The sequence below is a fragment of the Corythoichthys intestinalis genome, chromosome 19, assembly GCF_030265065.1.
Source record: "Corythoichthys intestinalis isolate RoL2023-P3 chromosome 19, ASM3026506v1, whole genome shotgun sequence".
Classification (NCBI taxonomy): domain Eukaryota; kingdom Metazoa; phylum Chordata; class Actinopteri; order Syngnathiformes; family Syngnathidae; genus Corythoichthys; species Corythoichthys intestinalis.
In genome coordinates this window covers 27,026,327-27,048,552 of record NC_080413.1, presented here as the reverse complement: position 1 = coordinate 27,048,552, position 22,226 = coordinate 27,026,327, and the positions used below count along the sequence as shown (strand labels likewise).

The 22,226-nt window shown below is 39.1% G+C and overlaps 1 protein-coding gene across 1 annotated transcript; it reads right to left on the bottom strand.

Annotated features, from left to right (window-relative positions):
* Positions 1 to 7,445: 7,445 nt before the first annotated feature.
* On the bottom strand, positions 7,446 to 22,148 carry hadhb (hydroxyacyl-CoA dehydrogenase trifunctional multienzyme complex subunit beta). Its single transcript, XM_057823684.1, has 16 exons — positions 22,051 to 22,148; positions 19,649 to 19,721; positions 19,530 to 19,571; positions 19,343 to 19,439; positions 19,140 to 19,184; positions 18,893 to 18,992; positions 17,044 to 17,131; positions 14,651 to 14,838; positions 11,718 to 11,898; positions 11,427 to 11,548; positions 11,256 to 11,335; positions 11,124 to 11,171; positions 10,920 to 11,007; positions 10,750 to 10,824; positions 10,506 to 10,670; positions 7,446 to 8,180 (listed from the first exon to the last, which is right to left on the bottom strand). Exons 2-16 carry the CDS (start codon positions 19,713 to 19,715, stop codon positions 8,145 to 8,147), a joined length of 1,422 nt encoding a protein of 473 aa, XP_057679667.1. The 5' UTR covers positions 19,716 to 19,721; positions 22,051 to 22,148; the 3' UTR covers positions 7,446 to 8,144.
* Positions 22,149 to 22,226: the final 78 nt, after the last annotated feature.

Sequence of the window (22,226 nt, the reverse complement as noted above, 5' to 3'; positions counted from 1 at the left end):
TTAGTCAACCACTAATTGTGCAAGTTCTCCTACTTGAAAAGATTAGAGAGGCCTGTAGTTGTCAACATGGGTAAACCTCAACCATGAGAGACTGAATGTGGGGAAAAAAAACAGAAAATCACATTGTTTAATTTTTAAAGAATTTATTTCCAAATTAGAGTGGAAAATAAGTATTTGGTCACCTACAAACAAGCAAGATTTCTGGCTGTCAAAGAGGTCCAACTTCTTCTAACGAGGTCTAACGAGGCTCCACTCGTTACCTGTATTAATGGCACCTATTTTAACTCATTATCGGTATAAAAGACACATTTCCACAACCTCAGTTTATCACACTCCAAACTCCACTATGGACCAAAGACCAAAGAGCTGTCAAAGGACACCAGAGAAATAATTGTAGACCTGCACCAGGCTGGGAAGACTGAATCTGCAATAGGTAAGAAAATGGAAGACATACAACACCACTCCCTAACACCAATCTCCCTGGATCTGGGGCTCCATGCAAGATCTCAGCCCATGGCGTCAAAATGATAACAAGAACAGTGAGCAAAAATCCCAGAACCACACGGCGGGACCTAGTGAATGATCTACAGAGAGCTGGGACCACAGTAACAAAGGCTACTATCAGTAACACAATGCACCCCCAGGGACTCAAATCCTGCACTGCCAGACGTGTCCCCCAGCTGAAGAAAGTACACGTCAGGGACTGTCTGCGGTTCGCTAGAGAGCATTTGGATGATCCAGAAGAGGACTGGGAGAATGTGTTATGGTCAGATGAAACCAAAATAGAACTTTTTGGTAGAGACACAGGTTGTCGTGTTTGGAGGAGAAAGAATACTGAATTGCATCCGAAGAACACCATACCCACTGAGAAGCATGGGGGTGGAAACATCATGCTTTGGGGCTGTTTTTTTGCAAAGGGACCAGGACGACTGATCTGTGTAAAGGAAAGAATGAATGGGGCCATGTACAGAGAGATTTTGAGTAAAAATCTCCTTCCATCAGCAAGGGTGTTGAAGATGAGACGTGGCTGAGTCTTTCAGCATGACAATGATCCCAAACATACAGCCAGGGCAACAAAGGAGTGGCTTCGTAAGAAGCATTTCAAGGTCCTGGAGTGGCCTAGCCAGTCTCCAGATCTCAACCCCATAGAAAATCTGTGGAGGGAGTTCAAAGTCCTTGTTGCCCAATGGTAGCCCCAAAACATCACTTCTCTAGAGGAGATCTGTATGGAGGAATGGGCCAAAATACCAGCAACAGTGTGTGAAAAGCTTGTGAAGAGTTACAGAAAACGTTTGGCCTCTGTTATTGCCAACAAAGGGCACATAACAAAGTATTGAGATGAACTTTTGGTATTGACCAATACTTATTTTCCACCATGATTTGCAAATAAATTCTTTAATAATCAAACAATGTGATTTTCTGGGATTTTTTCCCCACATTCTGTCTCTCATAGTTGAGGTTTACCCATATTGACAATTACAGGCCTCTCTAATATTTTCAAGTGGGAGAACTTGCACAATTAGTGGTTGACTAAATACTTATTTGTCCCACTGTATATATATATATATATATATATATATATATATATATATATATATAAACATTTATTCATTCATTCATTTTCCATGCCGCTTTTCCTCATGAGGGTGGTGGAGGTGCTGGAGCCTATCCAAGCTAAGTACAGGCAGTAGGTGTGGTACACCCTAAATTGGCTGCCAGTCAATCGCAAGGCACAATGAGACATACAACCATACACACGCACACTCATACCTACGGACAATTTAGAGTGTTAAATCAGCCTACCACGCATGTTTTTGGGATTTGGGAGGAAACCGGAGTCCCCGGAGAAAACCCACACAGGCACGGAGAGAACATGCAAACTCCAGTCAGGAAGGCCAGATCCCAGGATTGAACACTTGATCTCAGAACTGTGAGGCGTACGTGCTAACCACTCGGATATATATATGGCGAAAACACTCAGGTGACTTGAAGTTCCGTTCTGAGACCCGCAATTTGGCCACATTTCAAAATTGTCCTATATGCATGTGTGATACATCATCGGAATGCTTAAAATCTCAAATTTCTGGGGGAAGAAAAAATTTGAACAGGATGGCTTTAAAAAAAATAAATTTTAAAAGCAAAACCCTAACTGGAGGTGAGAGCATGAAAGAGCATAAAGACGCCATGATTGTAACGAGATATTATAGCGTACTTACCTCTGTTTGATTCAAAAACTCCATGCAGCATGTGTCACCGTCACCAAGACACAGCTGTGCATGGCCACAGCCAGATTTTTGGTGGATTTTATGGGTGAAACATGGTAATATAACAAGGGACGCGATGCAGAAATTGCAGACATCAAGGAGTGGTCGAGATTTTCTTTTTCATATATTTACACTTTTAAACGTTATTTTTAAAATATTTTTAAATGTTTTCTTTGTTTGGATCGATTATTTGTCATATAAAATATGGAACATACAGTACAAAAAACAAGCAATAGTTATGAGGTAGATATCCGTGACTTATTTACAGACACTATTTTTTCATTGTGGCATAATTTGTTTAAAAGTTTAAAATATGCGAGCGAATAATTTTTTAAAGTCGTTTCTTTTTTTTTTTTTTTTTTTTTTTTTTTTTTTAACTAAATGATTCTAAGCTAAAAATGACAGACATATCGAATAATAAATATAACTTCGTACCTTATGGCCCCCAACATAACTTTTTTTATATTTATACATTAATTTGATAGCTTTTAAGTGAGGGTTAATGCACTGCTGTCTAATCTAGTTGGCTATAATAATAGATAATTGTCATAGGATATAGGCAGGGTTGAAAGTGGGCCAGAACGGTGAGGAACGCAGTTCCGGTATAAGATTCAGGGCCAGAACGCAGTTCTGGTACACGGTGCTTTAATTCCAAAAATATGACGGCAACTGTCAAACCAAACAAACAAAAAAAAAATGCTTAGCTGCCACACATGCATTTCATCTCCAAGAAGAAAACAATCCACCAACATCAGATTTACATATACACAAGTGTTAACAACAAGCATAAAAAAGTGCTTGTGCAGCGTAATCCGTTTCCACCGATGTGTATTATTTATCTTATTCCACGGACGGTTTCCCCAGCTGCTGCAGTTATTTGAGTCTGACGATGATGAGTCACGTCAATGTGAATGCACGCAGCACAGCAAAACACCTGGACTCATCCGTTCAATTGGTTGACATACTGACATGTGATCAGCAGAGACAGTTAGCTCAGATTGGTTCAAATGTGCATGTTTTCTGGAACAGCAAAAAAAAAATAAAATAAAAAATAAAAAATTGATGCGACCAAAAAAAGGGCATTGCAAGATACAATGGATCAAATCTTTAAGAGTAGCGAAAGAGTTGAGTGGGCTTATTTATTATATTTAGTTTTATTTGAGCTACTTATTCATTTCCTTATCATTTAAACAAGTCAATGTTTGCACGAGCTTCAAAATATATTCCATTTCACGCAGCATAATATAAGTCATTTGTACTCATTTTTCTGAATCTATCTTACTTATATCTTATATATCTTGAGAAAAAAAAAAAAAAAAAAAGCAAATGTTTATGTCTTCAATTTTAATATACATCCTATATTCTTAACTAGATAACATTGAGATTTGGCATTTAGTATGTGAAGAAATGAGGGAAAATAAAAATTAGGAGATGGAGGTTGGAGTTATTGCTGTTTTTATTTACTTTTATTTTGCAAATCATTGAAAAAATACAATTTTGAATGAAAATCTGTTTTTGTATGTGTTATAGAAATAACTGCTAAAACCATTTTCTTTGCATTTCAGTAGTGGTTTGAACCCCCACCCCCACCAAAAAAACAAAAAACAAAAAAAAAAAAAACAAAAAACGAAAGAAAGAAAGAAAGAAAGAAAGAAAAAAAAATTGCAAAAAATTTCTGGCTCCGTGGCGACCTTCACGTCGGTGAGTTCCGGCAAGAAATTCTAGTCACTTTTACACCTGGATTTTGGTGAAGGACAAAGTGACCTAAATGACATCATAATGTTTAAAAAAAATTAACCAAAGGTTACAGTATACTTGAAGTACTTCTGTGACAAGTTACGACCCTCCCCATACAGGCGCACCACTGTACCCTGCTTTAGCATCAGAGGCTGAGCAGATGTGCACGCTCCATCCTAAACATTTGAACAGGTGTGCGCGTGCGCCAGGGAGTACGCGATGAAAGCGCGCTTATACACGCACCAACCCCTCCTCGCCCTCCACTTCCACGCGAGTCCCGCCGCACCAGCACCGCATCCTCCCCGCGCGCACGCCGAAGTAGACGTGTAGATTTGTAGTGACAGCAGCGGGTGCCTCCGCCAGTCATCCCCGATAAAAGGTTGAGCGTGATCAAAGCCCGCTGAGGCAGGGAGGCGGCCCGCCATGTCTACGCGTGTCTCCGGTGTCTCGGGTTGAGGCGCTTTTTTTGTTGAAGCTTTAAAAACACAAAACCCTCGCCTGTCTCTCTCCCTGCTATTTACATTTGAGCGGCGTTTTGCCTTAGCGGTAAAACATTGGTTTTATTCCCCGCGCCTGCAGCCGGTGACAGGTTCGGCTGCATAATCGAGTCTCGACAAGCGTGGCTTCAACTGCAGGAATTAAATCTTTAAATACATTTAAAACGGAAGTGTCTGTCTGAAGTTATGTTAACAAGGCTTCTCCAACCCGAGCTGTATGTGTGTGTTGTGTTGAATTTAATCCCTGGTGGTGGGGTAAAAAGTGAGGAAATGTTGATAAAAAAAATAAAAATAAATAAATAAAAAAATCCAGCCATCCGAGGTGAATTAGACAAACATATGAGCTCAGCACCCCCCCTAAATATCTTTTCTGTGAAGTCAACTTTTTAAGTCACCTGCCATTCACGCCCCAGGGTTTCCATATTCATGTTGTTTAAACATTACCAGAAAGGAGCATCCATTTTCCCACCTCATTACCATCAGTCATGTAGTCAAGAGGCAGACAGCAATATTCACTATCAATTAATTTTGCAGTCAGTGCTGACACATCTTGGTGCAGGGGCCCACATGCAAATACCCTCCAAAATGAAGGCAATGCACATTTTGAATTCTGATTTTGAATAAAACACCCCTAAATTATGTTTGCTTCCATATGTTGATCTTCTTTCTTTTGCTATAGTTTCCTGCTGAATAAAACATGACCTTCATCATTAGTGGAATAAAGACAAAATAAGAGGCAGGCATGTGTGCTCACAATGCTCTGTATTTCTAATTGCATTTTAGTTATGAAATTGGCATAATAATGCTTTCATCATTAGGAATTTGTTTGATCCTATGGTCATAATCCACATAATCAAGAAAATGATGTAATGGTTGCACGGATACTAAACAGCTATAGCTTTCAGCGATTGAAGAATAGGGTGCTTGCAGGTAACAGAAATTATCTGAGAAATACGACCAGGCCCCTTAAACCCTAATAATAAAGATAATCTTATCATCAATCATTTATACAATCTTAAGAGCATAGACTTCATAATGATGTTGACAGGACACATTTCCCAGACACTGCGCCCCGCCTTAAAGTAGGGGGTCGTCCCACACTCCGCTTCAGTCGGTCAAAGCCGGTCGCGGTTATTGTCAAACATGCAGCGATCCAACGCTGGATTTAGGTTGAAAAAGTACGAAAGCTGTACCGCATACAAAGAAGAGGGACTGTCTCAGGAGTGATTTGTTCGAGGTAATTATTATACTTTTTGTACCATGCCTGCATTTTAAAACGTCGTGAAAAAATCAATGAGAGAAATTAATCGCTACAGCATTTGCGTCATAATTCACAATATTTACGTAAAATAAATGCTAACTGCCCGTTCTTGTCTGCTTTTCAACAAGAATTGAGATTGTTTTACGTTCATATCTATAAAGAATTCAGGGAATTAAGCATTTATTCACAATAATTTTCAATGAAAACAGCTCTTTGTTGTTATAAGGCGGCACCACAGTGACTTAAAAACTAGCCGCACATTCGACACATTTATGTAAAATAAATGCTAACCGCCCGGTTCTTTGCTCTTTTAACAAAGAATCGTGACTGTTTTATGTCTATATCTATAAAGAATTCAGGCATTTACGCATTTATTTACAAGAATTTTCTACGTAAAAAGCTCTTTGTGGTGATAAGGCGGCGCCCCAGTGGCTTAAAGACTGGCAGCACATTCAACATATTTACGTAAAATAAATGCTAACTGCCCATTTTTTTCTTTTCTTTTTGCTTTTAATCAAGAATCGAGACTGTTTTACGTCCATATCCATAAAGAATTCAGGGATTTAAGCATTTATTCACAAGAATTTTCAACGTAAAAAGATTTTTGCTGTGTTTCCACTCGGTCAGCTTTGAAGGAGATAGGCCCTCTATTAATCTCCCCCAGTGTCAAGTCAATAATAAATATATTATGAAGTCTATGTTACAGGATTCAGCAACACAGAGTTTAACTATATAATTTGGAGGTCAAATGGACATAAAGAATAATCAACCGAGAAAACAATAAAAAGACTGTACTAAGCTAAAATGGTCCCTAATATTAAAAACAACACAATTTTAATGAAGTTCAGGATCACAGATAGTGACCGCATCAGTTTGAGACCCCCTTAAACTATCTCAATTAATGAGAGCATAGTAGGCAACTAGCCTACTGTACAGTGAATCAGTATGGTCTGATACTACCTTGGAGCAGCAAACACTTGCTGTCCTTAACACCACCACTATAAACTGAGAAGAGGGGCTTTTTAAAGATAGCCTAGGGCGCTTGAGCTAACTACTGCAATAACAATTGTCACCAGTTCACAACTTAATTTACACATTGGGCTCTATTTTCACATGCCATCAAAATCTAGACCAGTGCTTGCGGTGCCCAGAGAAATGGTTTGTTATACCAGGTTTGGTAGTTTGTAAAAATGCAATTATGTTCACGAAAGTGCCACTTTCTGCGTGTGTCTGCAAAATTACCATCACTGTGCCAGTATGCCAATATAACAATGAGGACGACAGGTCTAGCAACTTCCGAAACTTGTGCGGGGTTGTTTTCGTTGTCACGAAAATACAGGAAGGAGCATTGCATCCTCTTGGAAAATTGAGACCATTGTGTATATTGTATTGTTTATTACAATTCTTACATGTTGTCAAAGACATTGACATGTTAATTTCCCGGAAGACTAACAAAATATGTGTCAATTTTGAACAATATGGAGTTTTATTTAACAAAATACTAATAATTCTTTTAATCGTTTATTTTTCAATACAATAAGGAATTTGTGTGCCGTTTGTCAATAAAGTTACCGTTGAATCATATTTAATTTGATTTATGAAAGACAGAGTAAAAAACCCAGCGAAGGGATAATGGACATATAACAAAGACACAAGATATAAAACCATATTTTATATAATAAAAATAATTATCTATGATAATTTTCTGTAAAGTCATCTGAATAATTGCAGCATCAATAAAACATTGCAAATGTGTTTTTGTTTTCCATATTTCTGCTTGGGACACAAATTCTTTGATAGTTGGAAAATCACACAATTACATTATCATCTGCTGAAGCAAAATTAAGTTTAAGATGGTAATTCTACCCGAAAAATTGCTTTAAGATTCAAAGAAAAACAATATTCCTTTTGGCAAAAGGAATTATGATTCCTGCAAATCTGCCTGCTATAACTCGACTTATTTTATGAACATTTATACAATAAAAAGTAAAATGAGTATGGATTCATGATAACAAAGAAACAACTGCAGTCTGTACCATCACATGCTTTAATTCCATCAGTTTTGTAAGAAAAACATTCTAACAAGTATAAACATTAGCATAATCTTATCTCATCTGAAGGCCTTAACTTTGCAATGATACATTGTACTGAAAGTGCTGACATGATGCTCCTGCAACTTCCTAAACTCAAAAGGCGACTTTCCACATTTCCCTGCAATAATTGACTGACATTTCACACGAGGCTCCCGCCCACTCTACATAGATTCTCTCTAATCAAGGCAAGTGGTGGAGAAATATACACTCGGCTGTTAAGTACTGAATGTTTTTGAGTATCGCTCTTGTGATAAACATGATGATGTTGGTAAGCGGTGTTAATGTACATGCTTTACTGGGGGTAGGCTTCAATCACCATGGCATGACCCTGCAAAACAAAAGTGTGAAATATTTATACAGTAGAGATGCGAAGATAATTACAGGCATGAAAATGGGTCAGGGGTTAAAAAGGTGAGAAGGGTGTGGAGGAAATATGTTCCAGTACACTGTATTGTACACCCCAACAAAATATTGAGCTCTGTCGACCCACACTGTGTTTCAGCAGGGCCATGCAGAGACCGGTGGAGGGGTGGGTGCTCGTAGATCAAAAGGGGCACATGAACAAGTATTTAATACACCTTAAAACAACATAACTTAAATTTTAACCAGCTTTAGATAATAATTGGCTGCGACTGTGGCATACTTTATTTGGGAGGGGGCAACAGTGAATGGAAATCAAAACTGTCATCAACACTTTCTGGCTGTGACTCAGTCAGTCTGCCTCTTTTCTTCCTTTAACCTCTGCATCAAAACTTCCTTCCTCAACTTGTTCATCTGAGAACAAACCACATCACATGGTCACTGAGCCACCAACAGCACAGTTTTCTTAAAACTATTATTTCATTATTATCCATACTTAACAACTCTAGCACCTAATGATTAATAAAGCAATGACATAAAAATCTTATAGAAAAATAACATTGTAATTGTGTTTATAATTGGATTTAATACCCGACTATCCTTGCAAACTTGTTCTTATCAGGTCTACTATTCACCCAGCTGATGAGGTATCCCCTGCCTTTAGCAGCCTCACCTAACTCCTTTTTTTATCCCTCAATCTCCCTTCCCTACGACGCATGTCTATGTAATGAAATATAAATTTTTTAAAAAACAAACAGACTCCCCGGTGGCTTTTAGTTTTAAATCTTTCTTAATTTCTTTCTCACTCAATAACGATAGTTAGATTTGTGTTTTCATTATTCAATCAAAAAACAAGGTTACTTCTATCAAAAACAAAGTTGCTTCAATCAAAATACAGTATATACTTTTAATCCCAAAAAGTAGCTTCAATAAAAAAAAAACGTTTTTGATTGCAATAATAAATTTGAGACAAAAAAAGCATTTGAAAACTATTTTTCTTGATTGAAACAAATTTTTCCATTTAAGTAATGTTTTGCGTTTGGGCCACATTTTGGCTAGGACATTTGTGTCTTTATTATTCAATCAAATAAGTTGCTTCAAACAAAAAAATATATATAAAAAGAAAAACTTTGCACATGTGCCAATCACAGTTTACCAAAGCCTGAGAGGGTTTGAGTAGACTCACTATGAAGCTTTTAATAAAGCCAAGCATTTTCTAACTACTTTATTCTTGTTTAAAAATCATTCGGTGGGGCAGTAACATGTTTAAAACTTATCATAATTCTTACATTTTGAAGTGCTTGAAAACCATTTATAAATGATACTTTGGTGAAAAAAGTGAAAAAACATGTCTTGCATATATGTATCTTTTTTCCAATGTAAAATCTGAATAAATGCATTGAACACACACAAAAAGATGGGTTTGGGGCGCTACTTCGCGGTTTTCACTTATTGCGGCGGGTTCTGGTCCCCATTAGCCGCGAAAAACGAGGGATCCCTGTATTTCTGAAAAGCTTTAAGAAGCAGGACTCATTCGCACCACTCGTCGGGCCGCTGTTGTGCCGACACCGGCCGTCACCTCAAATCCAAGCCGAAAATAACACGTCTCCGGCGGACGACGGGAGCGATGTGAGGCGCCCCCTCCATCCGAGAGAATGCCGCTTAATTTGACTCAACAGTGTGTTTCTTCGCTTATATTACCGCTAAATACACAAGCTTGACACCAATTTAACGGGAGCTATTTTTTTTCATGGGAGATTTGGCTAGCTCTGGCAGTGTTCAACGCAAGCTGCAACGAATGGCAGTAACTTTTTTATATCGCAAAACGTGAAAACGATTGAAACCATTACTCACCAAATTCAATCTGCTGGCAAATACAGGCAAGTGTGTATGCTGCGCTCTGGTCTGCCCCGATGTGGATAAGGCCTGCTTTTTGTTTTCGCAGCTTTGCAATGCAACCGAAGGCTCTCCGAGCACTCCATGTACACGCGTAAGGAGTGCGCGCGTTTGGAATAATGGAACGCAGCTTGGGCCGATGATTGGTTCTCGTCAGCGAAGCATCTAAAAGGATTTTGCTGACTGTGTTCTTAAGTGCTCAGTTTACGTACTAAGTTAATCACATGATGATAATAATAATAATTAAATAAAACCTCCCGACCCCCCCCCCACCAAAAAGAATTTCTCCTCGGATCTACGCAATTCACGTAGGTCGCCCTTTTTGACTTCAAAACGGCGAATTTCGCCGAAAGGTGAGAGATTTTCATGCCTGTAATTAACACAAGATATAACTAACCTGTCCTCCAGCAGCACATGCGGCCACGAGTCCATATTGTCCTCCTTCTTTCTGCAATCTGTGTGCAACTGTGGTGACCAGTCTGCAACCTGTAGCACCAAATGGATGACCCAAGGACAGAGATCCTCCCCAGATATTGAACTTCTCCATGGAAGGAGTGCCCACCTATATGGATTGTTATGTTGATTTGAATTGCTTAATGAATATGAACAGATTGACAAACAACAGACAAATGTAAGTGTACCTTAGATTTTCTGCCCATATAAGTCTGGGCAAACCAATCAGAGTCCATAGCCTTCAGATTTGCCATAATCTGACCCTAGAAAACCGACGTGATATGTAAGACGTACATACAATATACGAAACTATGTAACTCCTGCAAAACCTTTTCCCAAATAGCGTGTGATCACTTACTGCGAATGCCTCATGGAACTCAAACACATCAATGTCATTCATTGTCAGACCGGAGCGTTCTAAGGCTTTAGGTGTAGCATACGTTGGTCTGAAATGGTCAGATAGATTAATTGTAAAAATCGAGTAAATTAGTTTATAGTATTAAAAAATAATAATAATTCAATGTAAGGATCACCAAGTAACATTGATTTAAACATGACTCACCCAAGAAGAAGTTGATCTTTAGGATCCTGAGACACGTAAACAAAGTCTCTGTCAAGAGGAATATAAGGAAGCGTAAATCAAATGCCATTTGGGGTGAAATGGAGGCACTAAGGCCGTAGAAGGCACAGTTACCTCAGATACGCTTTAGGCTTGTAGCCCATTGCCAGAGCTTTCTCTTCAGACATAATGAGCACAGCAGAGGCACCATCAGTCTGAGAGCATGAACAAATATGAGACAGCTTGGTAAGGAAAAATCACACGACCAGAGAAAGGTTAGCAGCTCCTATGGCCTATGTGTCTTACCAAAAAGGAAGAGTTAGCGGCAGTGACGGTGCCGTGAGGTTTCACAAAGGCTGGCTTCAGTTTGGCCATCTGTTCCTTGGAGGATGGACGGATGCCGTTGTCCTTGGAAACAATATCTCGACCTAAATAGATAGGAGAGTGAGGCAAAACCAAAAAAAAAAAAACAATCAAAAATTACTTAAATAATACGTCTTTGACTGCAATTACCTCAGAGAGCAAACACATTTTTAAAATTGGTGACTTTTTAAGTAAATAGCTGAGGGTACAATTTCTGTGGGACGAAATATTTACCTGGCACTTTAAAGGAGATGACATCCTTCAGCAATCCTGCATCCTGAGCCTTTTGGGCAAAAGTGTGCGATCGTAGTGCAAACTCATCCTGCTCTGCTCTGGATACTCCAAATGCTGCAGCCAGGCGGTCAGCACTGTGGCCCATTGTTTCAGCTGTTGAGAATTCAGCTACAGCCGGAAGCTTTAGGCACATTACATAAAGGTGCAGCATTACAATGGATGCAATTTCTGGCAACACAGGAAGCATTCGTTCATTTACAGTACTTTAAAACTCACTCCTGTAACACATGCTGTGAATATGACATCTTTGATTCCGGCACCCTCTTATTGGTCTAAGGCAGTACTATCTATACACCTAACATTATACCTGTCCCGCCCCCTGCTCCAAGAGAAGCATAGCATATTAAAAAAAAAAAAATAAATAAAAAAAAATATATATATATATATATATTTTTTTTTTAAATTGATATTATCTTAGAGCTGAAATGACTACTCGAGTAACTCGAGTTTAAAATTTTATTCGGCCTGAGGAATTGTTTAATTTTGCGAGCTCTAAGCATCACGTTTTGCCCGGACTACTTTTAATGTGGGACAACGCGCTGACGTCACGTCTATAGAGGAAGAAGCAATAATACCTGATTGTAGCAGACAGCCACTACAAACTATGCCAACGTTTCTACAAACGACGGCCGCATGATGCTACAGTGGTAGCAGGTAGTGTCTGATGCTTTTCATAGATATGACATGTATATGGAACTAGATGCGACATGACAGACTCGGTGGCGTTAGCAGATGTGTATAGAACTAGATGCGAAATGACAGACTTGCCAGCATTAGCAAACAGCCGCCATCTTAAAGCAGTAGACTTCTCGGTGCTAATAAATAAGATTAACGTTACTGTACCTTGCTAACATAATGTTAGCCCTGCGGAGGGCTAATTTTCTATTAATTATAACCACTGTCGATGCGTGGCTAACGTGTCTTACTTACAGGCTTTATTTTATCTGTAAAAACACAGCCCTGTAGAGTGATGAGGGTGAAAAATAAAAACATAATAAAGCTAACGGTCAGTTTTAGCTCAGTAGTCACTGCTGAATGAAACACCTAGTAGCACTGGTGCCCAATGTGCTCCAATACAGCAGGTATCATACATTTATTTTGAACACTGCAAAAACTAAAAATCATTTTAGGACTTTCAATTTAGACTAATTTAAAGTGCCCGTGACACGAAAAAGCATGTTTATTTCATAATACACGCGGTATTTTATGCCCCTGAATGATATGGACCGCTTGGATGTGTGTAGAAGCGATCGCTATATTTATTTAGTTTTTTGAATCCCGCGCCATTAAAATGAGTGACTTCCGGCTTCGGTCTTGCATTGAGGAGGAGGGCGCTGTGACGTGTACGGTAGAAGACGTTCTCTTCACTATACAGTGTACTGTTGTGTATGAAGACGAAGGATTCAGCTGATTTTGCGGATTAATACTTTTATTTTTTGCATCACGCCAGCCAAACGGCTGCAGAAAAATCATTCTGTGTGCGGGAGAGGCGTATGCGCCTTTTTGGAGTTTCAAAAGGTTCCCATTCACCATGGATATTTACTGTGGGACCATTGGACTTACAAGGAAGTGAGTAAACATCTTGTTTTGTATTATGTCAAATACGAATACAGTGATTACAAAGTAAACACTATAAAATTCATTTAAATAAAGGACTACTTACGTTTGATCATTGATAGGCATGTAAAAAGCTATCCTCATGGTCATTAGCAGTTAGCTGTTAGCACGTTAGCTGCACAACAACTCCAGCCACCCTCCTCCAGGGAACGAACTGTAAATTGCTTTCCGCTGGGCGGTTTGCCGATCCGCAAAGAAACTCGACAACCGGGTGGTCATGTCAAATAATCCAGGCTACTTATGTGTGATTTTCCACTTCGAAGATTTTGAAACATCCCTCGGTTCGGGTTAGCATGTCGGCTAGCTGTCACTCCTTCTGGTCTGTTTACATTCTCCGAAGCCGGGGAAGGGAAATTACATATGTCCGATTTAGGTGTCATAAAATATCGTTTGGGAGGTGTGACAGTAAAGGTGAAGTCGACTGTTTTGACCATTATGGAGTAATTTTGCCATGTCGTCTTGAATAAATGGATTTTTATTATTTTATATTCCATTTAGCACAAGATTGTTATTTGTCATGACCATGCCATTTATTTAGCAATTGGGGAAAGTACTTGGGTAAAAAGAATATCCTGTAAAAATATTGAAGAGACAGAAACAATGACATTTTGCCGCTCTCTTCGTCGCGTTTTCCTCATTGTGAATAGTTCCCCCTCGACGGGCTGACTGGTCCTTCTCAAGCCATTTATATAGCTATTGGGGAAAAATACTTGGATAAAAAGAATATCCTGTAAAAATATTGGGAGTAGAGAGACTGAAACAATGACATTTTGCAGCTCTCTTCGTCTCGTTTTCCTCGTTCTGAACAATTCCCCCTCAATGGGCTGAATAGTAAAACCGATGAGCCCAGTCTACCGCTGACGTCATCCACCTGTTGGGGACGCTAAAGCCCTACAATGGTAGGCGTGGCTAACCGGCAGATTAAAAGACTAATTTCTCGTCATCTGCGCTTTGCTAAATTGTTGTATATAGTCGAATCGTCTCAAAATATGATTCTAATTCACATAATAATGCCATTTAAGACTTTTTTTCTGGTGTCATATGCTCTTTAAACTTAACTACAACTTAAAAATAGCTTGATACAAATGGAAAATCTATTGAAACCCGTGGGAAAAACACCTAACCTTTAAGTGATGTGTGTTGCCAAGCGTAATAACCTCTTAGGTAAGAAATACGATTTTTTTTTTTTTTTTACTAGATCTAGAAGTATTTTGAGCGAGTAATCTGTTTACTTTACAACGAATACAAATACTTACTTCTGGTGACAGGTGTGCCAACCGAATGCTGCCAATCAAACTGAGCCTCTGGCCAAGGGTCTTTGCCTTGTTGAGCGAAAGCATCGTCTTCCTCATCTTGCGGCTGTGACGAATAGGAACGTCAGACATGAACTCGACCCCGCCTGCCACCACGGCGTCACATTGGCCCGCAGCAATTAGGCCAACAGCTATAAAGAGTGAAAAGAGAAAAATAAATTACAAGTTCTAATCTGGGGTCAGTTTTCATTTTGCTGTCCAGTGTCAGTAAAATGCTATAAGGTACCACCTATAGGCATACATTTATGCTGGCGGGAGAGTATCGTAACAAATGAATGCCTTTCATTTCACCATCATTAACTTGTAGTAACATGATATTACATAACATGACTATTTTTTGGGTAAGATGAGGACCACTTTTAGTTTTCATGTATGCATTTAGAAGCAAACCTTAGCCCCTGCCTTTTTATGTATAGAAATAACACCAGTATTAATACCTTTAAAACAATTTTTTAAAATGGATTTTACAATATTTGTAGTACTTCGGCAATGACCTGTGGGGTAAGCAATTGGTTATGGCCACAAGGCAGTAGGAATTAGGCAAAAGAGTATGAGGCTAGATCAGTGAACACACACATTTAACATAAAGCACACGCAATGTGGGATTTATAAACACATTTGACACAAAACACACACATCCAACATGAAACGCATACGCACTGTACGATTCGTAAACAAATATCACACGAAGCACACACGCATTGCACGATTTGTAAATAAACATCACACGAACCACACACGCATTGTACGAGTTCTAAACACGCAACACACACACATTCATCAAATGTGTGTGTGAATTGCGTTATGCACATTTATAACGTGTTTTTAATTTGAAATTCCCACTCACGAGAGTAATTATTTGAGACTCATTTCACGCAGCCGAGAAGCACACTTGCATTTTTGCTAAACGGCGCCCGTCTGCAGCCAATCAGACATCTCCCTCTTAAACAGCCAATTACACGGGCTGGGCTGTTTTGTTGCTGTGTGCCTTCGAGTACAGCACAAGAAACCTCATCTGGCTTGCAACTTCGGTGAAATTAGCTGCCTTTTCTAAATAAGTGGTTAAGCCAGCTGAACTTTATTCTCAGTTGCATTTCCCTTTAAGGTAGTAGTAGTCCCTTTATTGCAAAGAGACAAAGCATGTGGATTCCGTCGGGTTTAAAAAAAGAAAATCATCACCACGTTGTTCAATGGTAGTGTAGTCCAATGGTATGAACGGTTGACTGTCACAGAGGAAGCGTCACTTTGAAACCCGTTGGAGTCTATTTCCATTTATTGTATTTTCCTCAATAAAAACATGAATTATGGCTGCCTCACTAATAAAAACATTACTATTGTTATCATCCAGATAACCACTCATTTTACATTTATTCCTGTAAATATTTGCACAAATTGAAGAATTAATCAAATGTTCAGCAAACAGCAATGAGAGTAAAAAGGTCACAACACCAATTAGCGATTGAAGTGAAAAGGAAGTCACTAAATAAAAAGAACCTTAAAAAAACTAAACAGATATATTGGGGAACAAAGAGGTGTGCCCCAGCCTACAAGGAGAGTACTCTCCTTGCTGTAGGCGAAACAGTTATTTTTATCATTCAGACAGCCACACATTTTACATATACTCCTGTAAATATCAGCACAAATTGAATATAATCTGTCAATATACTTGCGACAATTAAACGAAATGCGTGCGTAATTCCCTTGCACAGCAATTTTTTTAATAATCAGGCAGCCATAATTCATACTGTTATTGAGGAAAATACAAGTAAATAAAAATGGTCTCTAACTGGATCCGAACCGACGCTTCATGTGTGACAGTCAACCGTTTATACCACTGGACTATACTTCCACAGTCATAATTTTCTTTTATAAAGCCGACGGAATCCACATGCGTTGACTGCTTCTGTGCAATAAAACATAAAAAGGAAACTCAACTGCAAAGAAAATGCGGTAACTTGACCGATGTTGCCAGCCAGCCTGTGTGATTGGCTGTTTAAGAAAGAGACGTCTGATTGGCTGAGGACGGGTGCCGTTTACAAAAAAATGCAAATGTGTTTCTCAGCTGCGTGAAATGAGTCTCAAAAAGATCAACACATTCGTGAGTGGGAATTTCAAATAAAAAGCACGTTATAAATGCGCGCAAGACAATTCACATTTCACAAACACATTTGATGAATTTGTATGTGTTTCGTGTGAAATGTGTTTACGAAGCGTACAATGAGTGTTTCATGTGTCATATGTGTTTATAATTCCCAAAATAACTGTGTGTTTCATGTTAGATATGTGTGTGTTAATTATGAGACTGATCTAGCACCATAAAAGAGGCTCTGGCATACCTGAGGTCATGGCCTGGTTGGAGGAGATGCATGCCATGGTGACTGTGTGAGCAGGGATCTTATCAGAGAAGCCTGCACCCAGTGCCGCCTGAGGACACAGTAAAGCATTAGTGTGAGATCTACCATTTGGTAAAACGAAGCTGTTATGCTAGCATATTGCTAACTGCATTTGTTAGCCACTTTGGGGATTTTAATCGATGAAGAAGGCTCATGCCTTGGTGCCATTACAGAAGAATAAGTTAAGACTAGCCATGAGGTGTTTGACAGAAAAGAAAATAATGGAAATCCAGCGTGCTACGACAAAGCTGCTATAGACCCTACCCACCGACGTCACAAAACCACGTGCTCGCTGTATGGTTCCGCCCACTTGTCCGTCATTTTGTCTCTGTATTAGCATTGGTTTCAATTGATCGAGGAATTTAAAATGCATTTCATGGAAGACCCGGTGCTTTCTGATGCCGTAAACTCACTGGATGTGTTGCATAAAAGGCGTTATGTGGAAAAGCTTCGTTCTATACAGCCGCCAGATCCATATTTGATGCCCAAATCGATGTTTTTCGACCCACTGTCTTCGCCCTGTCTGCCTGACATCTGCTACGCTGATATTTACAATTATCTTGTCCACACAAAATCAGCCTATTCTCACGAAAATTTGAAAAACTTCAAGAGCTTGGAGGCTTATAAATACTTCGTTGCTGGTTGGGTGAAACAGGTCCTCGTCCATGAAAATTCGGCAGGAATCTATCTTGTGCTTGGAAAGGTGAGTTACGAAATTTTCAATTCAAAATCTTTTGTTATTGCTAACATCCAATGTCAAGTCTAATGTATTTCATGTCGTTTGTCAATGGAGTTAAGGCTTTTAATGTTTATATGGTTTAGCGATAGCACTCTCACTACATACATACGTGTATGTTGTCGGCGATTAGCCTAGCAATGATCTTAATTGTGGTTATTTGTCAGCCCAAAACCCTCTAAGTATATCTTAAATGCATCTTACCGGATATAAAATGACTACTACATAGTCTGTGGTGATTTTTTGGTGCCCGGTTTTCACGTCGAATTGCAGCCGTCCATTTCGCTCTCCTCTTTGGATCCCTCGGAATACGGTAAAACTTCAAGTCTCTCCTTCCATCTTCTCTGTTAGTGCAACCAACAGCCACACACGCCTTCACCATTTTGATTATTAATGTTAAGGAGCAGAAAAACACGCCGTAAATAGGAGGAATGTACGTAGCCGTAACAGGTTAACACTATGTTTTGACGGACAATTGGGCGGTACCATTCAGGAGAGCGGAGTTGTGACGTCATGTGGGTAGGGTCTATTCATGGGGCAAGTGCAGTATATGGATTTTAAAAGGACTCTATCCGCTACAAACTAAGAAGTCAAGGTAAAGTGGATATTTTTTTATTTCTCTTCATAGGTGTAACGATCTGTTTTTTTAATGTTAATGTAAAGTGTTTTCACGGTTTAAGACTGATTTTGAACACACAGGTGGGACTTGTGACATTGTTTGGCTGCCTTGACAGAGGGGTGCACATGAAGAACTGGACACACAGTATGAATAAGGGTGGGGTAACTCGTCATATTGATGATGTTAATTTGGAAAATAAATATATTTTTGATCAATCAAAGCTTTCTGTGTGTCTCTGTACATATATTAAAATGTGGACACCTGCTGCTTACAGTCAGATATGCAGTTTGGAATTTATGGTAGTTTAAAAAATTGACATATACAAATGTTGAAAATGACCGCTTTTTTTTTTTTTTTTTTTTTGCAACCCGATGGTGGTTTTGGAGATTCACACCTAATGCCAAAAATATTAATGCTTGAATGATTTTTTTAAATACCTCTCTTGCTACATTGCTTGTCTTTACTTCCTGAATGACTGTTCCATAGATGATATAGTCCACAGCATCTTTGGGTAGGCCTGTTTTGTGTAGAAGACCTCTAAAATACAAAACAAAACAACAAAAAATACTGGTTTGGTAGTAAATTGCATAATGAAAGACAAGATAAGAAGATAAGATTTACTTTTTTATCTATAAAAAGCTTTCATACTGCACAAATGGTAGTGTTTATAGGCCACACACTTACTGTAAAGCTGCTCTGGCTAAATCGTGAGGCATCAGGTCAGCATAGCTAAAAATAGAGCAAAAATTGAATGCTAATGAGGTTATTTTTCTGACAGAATTGTGTATCTGCAAAATTTGAATCGTAATTGTTGAAATTTGATTATCTTCTGTGAAAGATAAACCTTACAAATTAATAGGAATCCAAACAAACAAGAGTAGACGTACGTAGTCCCCGACATTAAGAACGGGGTTCGTACTCCTTCGACCAGTACTATGTTCTTCACACCAGGACGAGCCAGTGTCTTCTTGCTTTTTGTCTGAGCTGGAAAAAAACAACAACGACAACAGTTTAGCACACTGTAATAGTCATTAGTCTCATGCTTCCTTTCATGAAAACAATCTTGGTCAGCACCTTGAGCCTGCAGCTGAGTCGTCGTGCTAAGGGATCGTGTGGCTGAAACGCAAAGAGTGAGGGTCAGTGTTTAGGTGTGTTTAGGATCCAAGCATTTGGATATACAGTACTTGGCTTACCGAACTGCAGAGCCCATGAGGGACTGACAGAGGAGTTACGAACTGACTTCAGCAGCATGGAGGCCATTGCGTCCTGCAAAGAAGTGTGATATTATAGTGCAATTAAGGGCATAGGTAGGAAACCTAGGAAAAAATAATGACAACAAGGACCACTGGAAAATGAGAAGTATTGCAAAAAGTGATTAGCTTAGTCAGCATAATTTACCATCCTCCGATATTGTATAACACCAGTGCTGTACAATATGAGGATATACAGTGCCTTGCAAAAGTATTCGGCCCCCTTGAATCTTGCAACCTTTTGCCACATTTCAGGCTTCAAACATAAAGATATGAAATTTAATTTTTTTGTCAAGAATCAACAACAAGTGGGACACAATCGTGAAGTGGAACAACATTTATTGGATAATTTAAACTTTTTTAACAAATAAAAAACTGAAAAGTGGGGCGTGCAATATTATTCGGCCCCTTTACTTTCAGTGCAGCAAACTCACTCCAGAAGTTCAGTGAGGATCTCTGAATGATCCAATGTTGTCCTAAATGACCGATGATGATAAATAGAATCCAAATGTGTGTAATCAAGTCTCCGTATAAATGCACCTGCTCTGTGATAGTCTCAGGGTTCTGTTTAAAGTGCAGGGAGCATTATGAAAACCAAGGAACACACCAGGCAGGTCCGAGATACTGTTGTGGAGAAGTTTAAAGCCGGATTTGGATACAAAAAGATTTCCCAAGCTTTAAACATCTCAAGGAGCACTGTGCAAGCCATCATATTGAAATGGAAGGAGCATCAGACCACTGCAAATCTACCAAGACCCGGCCGTCCTTCCAAACTTTCTTCTCAAACAAGGAGAAAACTGATCAGAGATGCAGCCAAGAGGCCCATGATCACTCTGGATGAACTGCAGAGATCTACAGCTGAGGTGGGAGAGTCTGTCCATAGGACAACAATCAGTCGTACACTGCACAAATCTGGCCTTTATGGAAGAGTGGCAAGAAGAAAGCCATTTCTCAAAGATATCCATAAAAAGTCTCGTTTAAAGTTTGCCACAAGCCACCTGGGAGACACACCAAACATGTGGAAGAAGGTGCTCTGGTCAGATGAAACCAAAATTGAACTTTTTGGCCACAATGCAAAACGATATGTTTGGCGTAAAAGCAACACAGCTCATCACCCTGAACACACCATCCCCACTGTCAAACATGGTGGTGGCAGCATCATGGTTTGGGCCTGCTTTTCTTCAGCAGGGACAGGGAAAATGGTTAAAATTGACGGGAAGATGGATGCAGCCAAATACAGGAACATTCTGGAAGAAAACCTGTTGGTATCTGCACAAGACCTGAGACTGGGACGGAGATTCATCTTCCAACAGGACAATGATCCAAAACATAAAGCCAAATCTACAATGGAATGGTTCAAAAATAAACGTATCCAGGTGTTACAATGGCCAAGTCAAAGTCCAGACCTGAATCCAATCGAGAATCTGTGGAAAGAGTTGAAGACTGCTGTTCACAAACACTCTCCATCCAACCTCACTGAGCTCGAGCTGTTTTGCAAGGAAGAATGGGCAAGAATGTCAGTCTCTCGATGTGCAAAACTGATAGAAACATACCCCAAGCGACTTGCAGCTGTAATTGGAGCAAAAAGTGGCGCTACAAAGTATTAACGCAAGGGGGCCGAATAATATTGCACGCCCCACTTTTCAGTTTTTTATTTGTTAAAACTAAGTTTAAATTATCCAATAAATTAAACACTTGTAACTTAGTTCATTAGATGAGGTCTTTAACTTGACCTGATTTCACAGTTGTTTATATTAGCTTTAAAACAGCATACAGATATATAAAAAAAAAAACCATATTATATGACATTGCTCTGATACAATATTGAGCTCAATGAAACGATCAAATACAACAAAATTATTGTCGTTGGCATTTTAAAAATAACACTTGGTTACACAATCGTAAATGATGAAGACACACGTCATCATACATTCTTGATTGTGAAGCTAACATTCAAACGCAGAGGTTTATAGAATGGCAACCTTTTTTTTGTTAAGGATATTTCATTGACGGTCACCCACTTACGTCCAACCTTCCTCACCCGTCTATGACCCTTCACCCAGATTTACTAGTTTGAGAATGTATAGACCAAACAGGGTCAAAAAGTATTCCAAAGTGGATTGTGCATCTATTTAAGTACAAAACAATGACTTCAGAACAGACATTTGAAATAAACCGTTCTGTATTACTACAGTTTACTGATAACGTGACTGTTAGCTTGTGGGCAGCCCTTTTTCATTGTTAAGTTACCCATTTATAAATACACATTTTGGGGCGATCACAGAATGCTCAAAATTACTTTCTATAAACAGCCACTTATACTAAAATGAGAATTTGGTTTTTACCTGTATAACACTTCAACTATGTGTTCGCAAACGCCGCTCCCCTGAAGGCTTGGCCTCAACCGTGTAGCTGAACTACAAACCCGCTTTCAGTCTCAAGGACCCAGAAGTCTATTTTAGCTGACCAAAAATATGCCAGAACATGCATGACAGTCAGCACTGACATTATAAAGTGTATG